The sequence below is a fragment of the Macaca nemestrina genome, chromosome 6 (genome assembly GCF_043159975.1).
Source record: "Macaca nemestrina isolate mMacNem1 chromosome 6, mMacNem.hap1, whole genome shotgun sequence".
NCBI classification, from domain to species: Eukaryota; Metazoa; Chordata; class Mammalia; order Primates; family Cercopithecidae; genus Macaca; species Macaca nemestrina.
In genome coordinates, this window is record NC_092130.1 from 30,260,964 (window position 1) to 30,272,383 (window position 11,420).

The following is an 11,420-nucleotide window of genomic DNA, read 5'->3' on the forward strand; positions in this document are numbered from 1 at the left end:
GGAAAAAAAAAAAGAAGAGCCAGTAACAGGTGACCTCTTAAGAGCTCTTTGGTAAAGCATTCTCAGATTCTAAAAGAGTGAGTTAACATGACGAGAAATTCCAAGTCAAGTGCACAGAGTTTATTTACTGCAGGAGAGAGAAAATTTAGCAGAAAAACAGGAGACTAAACTCATTTCTTGAGATAAGATCTTTGAGCAAACACTGCCTACTAAGTAGGCTATTTTAGACAAAAATCACTGCAGAAAGATTGGGTAATTTAAGCAACCTGAGCAAAACAACTCTACCTGGTGATCTCACATTTCATTAACTCAGCCTACTCATATTAGATGTTACTTTCAAAATTTAAGGTAAATAAAACAGGCTGCAGGCTCAGAGAGACCTCAGTTGCTGCCATTGGAAAGCCTTAAGAATGAAGCCTTGAGCTAAACAGCCTTATATACTATCTTTTGTTTTATTCAATTCATTGAGAACTATGCCACATATTTCTTGGGCTAACTTTAGCCAGTATGATCTCTAGAACAATATAACAAAAGGCGAGTCATTTCCTGCCTGGCACAAACACACTTGGAGCTTTTAGAGACAAATTATACTTGCTGCTTCAAAAATCAGAATTCAAGAAATTTTATTAATAGATCCAGGGTGTCCAATTTTGGCTTCCCTGGGCCACATTGGAAGAATTGTCTTGAGTCACACATAAAATACACTAACAATAGCTGATGAGTTTAAAAAAATAAAAATAAAATAATCACACACACAAAAATATCGTAATGTTTTGCTCTTTGAGGAAGACACAGTCGTAGGTGGTGCAGAGCTGCGGTCCGCCCGCTCCTGCCCGCTCCTGCTCCTGACTCACCGCTGTTCTCTCTCGCCAAGGAACAAGTCGGTCAGGAAGCCCGCTGCAGCCAAGGCTTTTAAAGATACCGGAAAAACACTCATGGAGCTGGAGGTGGCAATTCACCGAATTCAAATCATTCTAACGAGCTGCAACAAAAAATCCCTGGAGAAGATGTGTGCTGACTTGATCAGAGGAGCAAAGGAAAATAATCTCAGTGAAAGGATCAGTTCGAATGCCTACCAAGACTTTGAGAATCACTACAAGAAAAATTTGTGGTCAAGGTTCTAAGACACAGGAATGTTTCCATAGGAGAATCCACAAACAACTAATTGACTTGCACAGTCCTTCTGAAATTAAGCAGATTACTTCCATCAGTACTGAGCCAGGAGTTGAGATGGAAGTCACCACTACAGATGCTTAAGTCAACTATTTTAATACATTGATTACCAGTTGTTAAAAAACAAAAAATCTCAACGTTTTAAGATAGTTTATGCATTTGTGTTGGGCTTCATTCAAAGCCATCCTGGACCATGGATTGGACAAGCTTTTCTTACATTCTGCAGCTAAACAGCATAGCAATGCCTGAGAAGTGTGGTTTAGTGGAAAAGGCAATGGGATAATTAGCTGTGTGAATTTAGTAAGTCGCTTTTCTAAAATCTATTTTTCCTCAGCTGGAAACTCAAAAGAGTTGAAGTAGTTGATAAAGTCAATTTTATTTCTAAAATTCTAAGTGCATTGATGGTAAAATGTTACCTATCTTCTCTCACTTATTCTGTTTCTATAAGCTTTAGAGATCACAGTATCTACTCTTTACATGGTAATTCTTGCAAAATACATTGGCAAATTCTGACTTAGCAAGTCAAGATGGGGGGAAGGTAGCTAAGAAAAAAATTGATTTCATGCCATCAGCTTGATCTTAGTAAGAGAACCACAGCTCTAAAGTTTTTCAGGCTGGGCACCGTGGCTCACACATGTAATCCCAACACTTTGTGAGGCCAAGGCAGGTGGATCACTTGAGGCCAGGAGTTCGACACCAGCCTGGCCAACATGGTGAAACCCCATTTTTACTAAAAATACAAAAAAACCTAGCTGGCTGTGGTGGCACATGCTTGTAATCCCAGCTACTCGGGAGGCTGAGGCATAAGGATCACTTGAACCTGGGAGGTGGAAGCTTCAGTGAGCTGAGATCGTGCCATCCAGCCTGGGCAATACAGCAAGACTCTATCTTCAAAAAAAAACCAGAAACAAAAACAGTTATTTCAGTTAAAGCCAGGTATGATGGTATGATGTCATATGCGTACAGTACCAGCTACTCAGGAAGCTGAGGCAGGAGGATCACTTGAGACCAGGAATTCGAAATGGGCCTAGGCAACATAGCAAGAGACTCTGTCTCAAAAAAAACAAAAGTTATTTCAATCAAAGTGTAAAGAAACCATACATACAAGAGATGAAAAAGCCAAAGTAAAAATAGCCTGCAGGAGGGACAAGCCCATAACGATTACTGACAGTCTTTCATGCACACGTGCAGGAAATATGGTCATTTAAGAGACCTGCTTTGCACTGGTCAAGAAAGGCCAAGGAAAATTCTGACTACTATCCAGTTCAATCTCCCTACTGCAGCTAGAGAACTGCCTTTTTGGGGAATACAGTGGGAATATACTGATGGCTTCACAGAAGCACATCAGAGAAGATGGCACAAGAGCTTTACAAAACCTCCTGTGAGATATTAGCACTAGGTCCTTCCTGACCCTAGAAGTGATAACATGAAGAGCAATAGTAGGGCTAATAATTACATTGATGTCTATCATGATGATAGCAGGGCATTCACTGAAGATCTAATATATACCAGAAACTGTGCCATTTAGTCTATATGGATAATCTTATGTGACCCTGCTAACATCCCTAATGAAGTAGGTACTAACTTCTATTTACAGATGAGAGAAAACTTAAATCCAGAACAGATATAGAATGTCTTGACCAAGATTACATAGTTAAAAACCATGGGAAGTAGGGGTCTGAACTGAGGTAGCTAACTCCAGAATTGTGTTCTCAATTATCCTGTTCTGTCTCCTGGAATTGGTGCTACCCTGAACTTAGCCAGAAGCGAAAACACTCATCCAGAGGGCAAAAGTCACCATCCCAGTATTTCTCAAAGAGATGTGAAAATTGCCCTGGAGAAATTTAAGGTATGCTGCTATAAGGTTTTTCTACACATATATAAGTTTGGACCATGCTGCGTTAAACATGTGATAATCACAATCCCAACCTAAGCAATTTTCACTAAAATAATGTCCTCTCTTTCCTTTTCTACCCACCCAAATTCTGTTGATTCTTCAAGACTCTCTCTCTTCTATAAAACCTTCCCTGTCTGTCCCAGGCCTTATAAATGTCTCTCCTCTCTGAACTAGGTGAGAATTTACTGCCTATTCCATCCATTTTAGCCCTTAAAATGTATAGTTTCATATAAAAAATGTAGCAAGTATGTATGTTTTATCTGGTGCGCACCAAGCATACACAGGTGACAGCATGTTAAACACAACTTCAAAAGGGCACAGCTGTGATGCTCATTTATTTCTTGAGTGTCTTCTATGGGCAAAGACTGTGGGGGATACCAAGGTCATTAAGGAACTCACAATGTGACATAAACAGAAACACTGTTAACTGGCGATGAGTGTTAAATAAAAATGTTAAAGACACAGATATAGACATCTATATATATAGATAAGGGGATGACAGAAATAAGCAAATAAACATGGTGTAGTAGTTCATGGAAATTATGAAACAGGCAATATTTCTGAAGAATATTTAAAGGCATGATATGTTAAATTTAAAAAAGTAAAATATTATAGTATTGGAGATATCCACGAAAAAATAGAAAGAAAAAAAGGGAAAACAGTGGCTCACAGTGCTGTAATCCCAGCACTTTCGGAGGCCAAGACAGGAGACAGTTTCAGGCCAGAGCAACAGAGCAAGATCCCATCTCTATTGGAAAAAGAAAAAAAGAAGGGAAAGAAGAAGAAAAAAACAAATACAGAACTTATTCACAGAAAAAAAGACTGGAACGAAGTACACCAAAATGTTAATAATGGCTTTTCTTTGGATGGTATATGAGTTTGGATAACAATTTATTTTTCTTGTGTTTTTTAAACAAACTAAATATAATGGAAATGATTTACTTGTATAGTCAGACAGTAAAAACAAATGTTAACTTTTTAAAAATCACCTGTTCCTAATGGCAAACAGAAAGCCTACTCTGTGAGGCTTCCAAAGCAGCAACAGCCAATGTACCTTACCTTTGGAATCCACTTCCCTCCTAGGAAGTTACCACAGGTAGGGCACTTAGGTGGCTTGTGCCTGGTGACATATGTAAAGGAGCACCCTGGGCTGGTGCATGTCCCATGGCCCCGGCGGGTATATGTAGTGGTCTGTAAATAAAGAGTACATCAGAATCAACAGAACAATCCAACCTCTCTCGGACTCAGATGACCACTATAACCACAGCCAACACCAGGAGGTCACGAGCTTATGGAAGGATAACCAATTCATAATCCTACCATAAAAGGTCAGTGTTGGAAAGGTACTACAACACAACAAATTCACTTTTTAGAAATGGAGAAACTAAGTTCAAATGGGGAAAGACAATTGCCCAACGTTACAATTAGGTACCAGAAGAATGAAGAAAGTGATAGTTGCTATGCATTGAGCTAGGCACCACACAGTGCTAAACACTTTATCAATATGTCATTTAATACTCTCAGCAATCGTATTAAGTATGTATTATTACTACTGAGGTTTAAATGCTTTGCTTCATATCATCAATCAAGGGCAGAGCTAGACCTAGAATCCAGATTTCTCTATTCTTGGTCCAACATTCCTTCTATGCATCCAGCTGCACCCTCTGGCTCTAAATACTTCAAAGAATTTGCTTCATCTTCATTCTTCAGACAACCAAGGACCTGGGATTCAGAATAAAAGTAGATCCATGGTCACTGAAAAAATAAGGGCAATTCAGGGTATAAGCCAGGCCCTATCCTTTGATACTCAACAGAATGTAGTTATTTGCATATTAATATATATAGCCACTGGCTCTTATCATCTCCACCGATCTCCCTTTGAGCAAAATGTATTACAATGGGTTATTATATTTCAGCTACAAATAGAAATGACTTATTCATTAGTCATGCTTCACTTCTAGATTAAGGCTGGAAAAAAAAACCCATTTCTGTCAGATTTGTTCTGTCACATATGAATGTTTACTCAGCTATTAATCCCAGCTTACCTAGCCCAGTCGAAAAGCAAAAAACTCCCTTGGGGAACACTAAACTACCATTAGCTACCTCTGCAAGGAAGCCTAAGGAAAAAGCAATTATGACAGTGGTATTAAGTCAAGGATGAGTGTGAAGTCGTATGGCACCAAAAGAGAGAAAGACCAGGATTTGGGTTCCAATTTTGCCACTAATACACTGAATGACCTGGTGGTAAGGGACCTTAACTCTTGGGCCCTGAGTTTCTTCCTCTGTAAAATCACCTGTTTTTCCTATTTCATAGGCGTGTCTTGCTGAGAAAGTGACATAAGGAATGAGAAAACATTCATTTAGATTCTACATGCTTGTGAGAGACTATTAATACTAGAATATAAAACATCTCTGATCCTTTCTCAGGTTGTGGCCAATGTATAATTCTCATTCTGAACACCTCAAGAAAGCAGAGTAAAAATTTAAGATAAGTCAGTTTTATAAGAAAATTACCATGAACTTGGAAATATTCCTTAACGGTAGGCTAGAGAAATGACTTTAGGAAAAAAACTGCTAAATGTTCAAGGATGATGTTTCAGTCCTAAGTATTAATTATAAAACACTTTTCTAGAAGTGCTTGGCTGACATTTATTAGAGCATGAAAGAACAGTAATTTCCAGGAGAATAAAGACTCAGGAGAAACAAGTAGTTTCTCCATGAGTCAAAGCTACAGGCTGTTCCTATTTTAAAATATTGCAGCTTTCTTATCTGCAACATATTGTTTATCTGCAGCAGACATTTTTGAAGATAAACTGGTAAGTTAAAAATATGTACTTGAGCCCTAAAGAAACTACTAAAATAACCAAAACAAAGTCAATAGCTAATAAGCCAATAAAAGAAAGAAAACAGATCCATAAAAAATAATCACATCAGAAGAAGGCAGAACAAAATAGATGAGACAAATAGTAAGATAATAGATCTAAATGTAACCATATCAATAATCATATTAAATATTAATGGCATAAACAACCTCTTTTAAAGACAGAGACCATCAGAGGGTCTTGCTTTTATATTCAAACTATATGCTATCTATACAAAGCAGAACAAAACAAAAACACTTTATGAACATATAAATTAGTTAAAAGGATGGAAAAATAAATTTATTGATATAACAATAATTTTTAAAAGCTAGCCATTAGACAAAGTAGATTTCAGAACAAAGATTACTAGAGATAAAGGTCATTTCATAACAACAAAGGGGTCAATTTATCAAGAGGGCACAACAATCCTAGATGCTTGCATACTTCACAATAGAGTCAAAATTAATGACATAAAAATTAAGAGAACTGTAAGAAATAGACAAATCTACAAGGATAGTTAGATGTCACCTCCTTTTTTTTTTTTTTGGAGAATCTCAGTCTGTTGCTTAGGCTACAGTGCAGTGGTACGATCACAGCTGGAGTATCCTCCAACTCCTGGGCCCAAGCAATCCTCCCACCTCAGCCCCAAGTAGCTGGGCCTATAGGTGTGTACCACCATACCCAACTAATTTTTTGCTTTCTGTAGAGATGGGGTCTCCCTGCCTTGTCCAGGCTGGTCTTGAACTCCTGGGCTCAAGCAATCCTTCCGCTTCAGTCTCTCAAAGTGTTAGGATTACAGGCACACATCACCATGCCTGGCCAGATGCTTTCTCTTATAACTGACAGAACAAGTAGACAAAATCAGTAAGGATATAAAAGGGCTGAACACTATCAATCAATTTGACCTAATTAGATATGTATAGAACATTCCACCCAATAGCAGACTATGCATTCTCTTCAAGTGTACATAACATTTATCAAGACAGACCACATTCTGGGCTGTAAGACAAACCTCAATAAATTTAAAGGGATTCAGTTTATATAAATCAAAAAGGTCAGGCCACAGTGGTATTAAACTATAAATCAATAACAGAAAGATATCTGGAAAATCCCCAAATATTTGGAGAGTAAATAATAGCTTCTAAATATCTCATCGGTCAAAGAAGTAAATTAGAAAGTATTTGAATTGAATGAAAATGAAAACACACCATATCAGAATTTGTGGAATGCCACTAAAGCAGTACTTAGAGGGAAATTCATAGCAGCAAGCACCTACATTAGAAAAGAAAGAAAGAGCTGGGCACGGTGGCTCACGCCTGTAATTCCAACACTTTCGGAGGCTAAGGCAGGAGGACTGCCTGAGCCCAGAAGTTCTAAGACCAGCCTGGGCAACACAGAGAGACCCCCGTCTCTGCAAATAATTTAAAACAATTAGCTGGGTATATTGGTGTACACCTGTGGTCCCAGCTACTTGAGAGGCTGGGGCAGGCAGGTCAATCCCGGGAAGTCAAGGATTCAGTGAGCCATGATTGTGCCACTGCACTCTAGTGTGGGCAACAGAGTGAAACCTTATCTACCAAAAAAAAAAAGAGAAAAGAAAAGAAAGGTTTTGAATCAATGACATCAGCTTCTACCTTAAAAAACTAGAAAAAGAACAAATGAGAACTACTGGAGCAGTGAAGAATACACGTGACCATGGACATCAGCTGGATAACGACTGCCGTCGTGCCCTGCTCACCTTTGAGGTCCTGCTGGTTCACAGATTAGATGGCCGCAATACATTCTCCTATATCTCCATATTTGTGCCCCTTTGGCTTTTGTTACTAACTTTAATGGTCACAACATTTAGGCGAAAAGGGGGCAATCATTAGTGGTTTGGTATTCACAGAGACTTCTGTCAATTTCTGCTTGAAATTTTCCCACTTTTAAGAGAATATGGAAACATTTCATACAATCTCCATCAGGAAGATAGTGAAGGTGCTGAAGAAACATCGGTTCCAGAAGCTCCAAAAATTGCTCCAGTGTTTGGGAGAAAGATCAGGTAGTTTTAATCCAGAGCCCCAGGAAATACGTTCCCCCACCTCCCAAGTTAAATATTGATATGCCAGATTAAACTCCTAGAGAGGGCCCATACACAGACTCCATCTTGCCTTTGCCTTTTGTTCATTCATACCAAACCTGGAAATGGAAACAGGCTCCAAACACCGTCATCTCATGCCCTGTTTGAGACTGATACCTCATCAGCATGCATCATAGATGGAGATTGTTTCAGTACGTGGGTGTGTGTGGTGTGTACCTGGGTAAGAGAACTTGCTTTCCACGTGCGTGCTTTAGATGTAGCTGGGGACAGTAAGTTGAATTGTTTTAGTAGGTCCTCAAAAGGAATAACTACACAGTGGTTTTCTTTAAAGTGCTACTGTACCTATCAAAAGTATTGTTTTAAAAGTATTTTTATACACTGCTAGTACAAAATTGTATTTCAGATTGTGCCTGTTAAGACATAATAGCAAATGTAAAGAGTTCTCTCTGTTTATAAACCTCATAGTTTATAAACAAACTGCATACTGTCTATTGCAGATGTCTTTAAAGATTGCATAAAACAGTATGTGCCTAGTGTGGAGCTTACCAAAGTACTAGGCATGAACATAGGGACTGCAAATCCCACGGGTGTTAATATTTAGGTGTTAGTAATCGAGGTCTGCGCTGTGTGAAGGTCTCTGGTAGTATCCATTAGTAGAGGGAGGAGCTACAGCCCTTGCAAACTTGTGACATGCTCCAGTGTAGTACCAGGCCATAAAGTGACACTGTTGTTTAGTACCCGGAATTTTTCCACACAGGTAGTAACTGTCCAGAAACAACCAAAATAAGCAACCAGTGGTTTGTCCACTTCTAAGAATCTTAGAATATTAGCTGGCTGTAATGTAAAGCATTACTCGTCATTGGAAAGCTGTAGAGAGTGGCCTTAACCAGAAGCGGCCAACAGAATCAGGTATTATTTTAAGGTCTAAACTTTTTCATCTGTCAGCAATAGGGAAACAACAGTCCAAATTATCTTTGTAGATAAGTACAGTGTTTATTACAGGGTAATAAGGGAATGTTACGAACAACTTGATATATTTTTAAAATTGGGCTTGCAGTTAAAAACCTTCTCACAAAGAAAATTCCAGGCCCAGATGACTTCCCTGGTAATACTACCATTTAAGGAAAAGAACTGAGGTGGAGAAAATACTTCCCGAGTCATTTTAAGAGGCAAGCATTACCCTGATACAAAAAGCGGACAGACTGTACAAGGAAATTCTGAGCCAAATTCTGAGCAAAATTTTTAGCAAATCAAATCCAACAATCTATGAGAGGGATAATACATCACTGTCAAATGGGGTTTGTCCCAGGAATACAAGGGTGGTTTAAAATTTGAATAATAGTGAAGTTCACCACCTTAACCAACTTCTGGAAAATTCTTATAATACTCTCAAAAGACAGAGAAAAAGCATTTGACAAAATCCAACATCCATTCCTGATAAAAACTCTCAGAAAATTAGGAATGGAGGGAACTCCTAAACATGATAAAGGACGGGTAGGAAAAACCTATAGTTAATATACTTAATGAGGAAGGACTGAATCCTTTCCTCCTTACATGAGGACAAGACAAAGATGTCTGCTCTTACCACTTCTATTTAGCATTGTACCAGAAGTCCTAGACAATATTATAAGGCAAGAAAAAGAAAGAAGGAATTCAAATCAGAAAGGAGATATAAAACTGTCATTACATGTAGACAGCAAGATTAACTATGTAGAAAATCCAACAGCACCTACAAAAGTTACCAGAACTAATAAGTGAGTTAAGCAAAGTTGCAGAATACAAGCCCAATATACAAAGCAATCAATTGTATTACAACGTATTAGCTGTAGGCAATCAGATATTGAAAATTTTCTTAAAATGCCATTTATAATAGTGTCAGAAAAAGAGAAAGAGTTAGGGATAAATCTCAGCCCCAATGCTGAAAAAAATATCAACTGCGAATTAAGAAACTAGAATCCAGTCTGACTTGTGTTGTAACCTTGAACAAGTCCCTTCTCTCCTCTGGGCCCTTTTCCTAATCTGTACGATCACAGTATTGAATTAGATCAGCGGCTGCTCATTTTCCCAAATCATGTACACTTATGAAAATTTTATAAAAGTCATGGAATCTATTCCAGGAAAAAGGTTTGTATAAAAATTGAGGTGAGTTCATGGATCCCATGGAGATCTATCTACAACCCCTCACCCCCATTAAGAGCATATGGACCACATAATCTCTTCGAAACCTTTGCCAGTTCTCACATCCTGAGGTTCTAATACTTTTAGAAATCTACTTGGTCCTACAACTGGTAGCTCAGAAAGAAAAAAAAAAAAACAAATCTATGTAGAAAAAAATGCTTATGACACCCTAATTGCCATCAATCCCCCACATACAGTACTGACCAGTTTGATGGAGGTGGGGTTCTCCACAACTGAGTAGGCAGGCAGAGGCAACATGATGAACTGTGTGGCTGGTGCAGAGGAGCTACTCTCACTGGAATCCTATGGGCAACGAAGAGGACAGTTTCACTGAAACAGAGTAAACACCCAGGCCACTCGACACTGGAAGACTGGATTAAGTTTAATAACAGACAGTGTACTCATCCCAGTGTGCTTATCAAAAGGAATGAATTTGTGATGATCTCAAAAAGTTTAAGAACAAAGAGAAAACTATTACCACAGGAAATGTGCTATCTTTGTTTTACAGACGAGAAAACTGAGATTCTAAGAGATTTAGGACTTCAAAGATCACATAAGCAGTTAGTGAGAGAATCCAATTCTAACCCTTTCAAGTGTTCTTAGCACCCTATTTACCTGCTTTAAACAGGCTAGTGGTGGCCAGGTGCAGTGGCTCACACCTGTAATCCCAGCATTTTGGGAGGCTGAGGCGGGTGGATCACCTGAGGTCAGGAGTTCAAGACCAGCCTGGCCAACGTGGTGAAGCCCTGTCTCTACCAAAAAAAAAAATACAAAAATTAGCAGGGCGTGGTGGTACATGCTTGTAATCTCAGCTACTTGGAGGCCAAGGCAGGAGAATCGCTTGAACCCAGGAGGCGGAGGTTGCAGTGAGCTAAGATCTCGCCACTGTATTCCAGCCTGGGCGACAAGAGCAAAACTCCATCTCAAAAAACAACAACAAAAACAGGCTAGTTGCACGCTTCATTATCATAAACAGCACTGAGGCAACAAATAAGGATTTAGACTTGGGACAGATTGCAGGGGTACTTGTTCTCTCCGCCCAGGCCACAAGGGCTACAGCAAGCTGGTCCTCTCAGCCTGAACAGAAGATTCCCATTGCTGAGAATGCTATCCTCTCCAAGGTTATAGAGGGCAGGTTATATATTATACTACGGCAGGGTAGCAGTTTCTCTCCACTTCCACTTTTAGGAGATAAGGTTGTTGGGATCGCTAAAAGTGCTGCTTTCCCTTC

The 11,420-nt window shown here is 39.0% G+C and overlaps 1 protein-coding gene and 1 pseudogene across 5 annotated transcripts in view; one reads left to right on the plus strand and one right to left on the minus strand.

The window, feature by feature from the left end:
* The window catches only part of LOC105466876 (HMG-box containing 3), a 52,386-nt gene that overhangs the window by 30,056 nt on the left and 10,910 nt on the right, over positions 1-11,420 (minus strand). For 2 of the 5 annotated variants that reach the window (XM_011716019.3, XM_011716023.3), the window contains exons 5-6: positions 10,394-10,492; positions 4,130-4,261 (exon numbers count right to left, since the gene is read on the minus strand). In XM_011716019.3, coding sequence (XP_011714321.2) covers positions 4,130-4,261; positions 10,394-10,492 — 231 coding nt within the window. The remainder of the gene's footprint in view (positions 1-4,129; positions 4,262-10,393; positions 10,493-11,420) is intronic. The other 3 variants (XM_024788217.2, XM_011716021.3, XM_011716022.3) reach the window with 2 other exon arrangements.
* LOC112424073 (small ribosomal subunit protein uS10-like) lies at positions 769-1,267 on the plus strand (annotated as a pseudogene).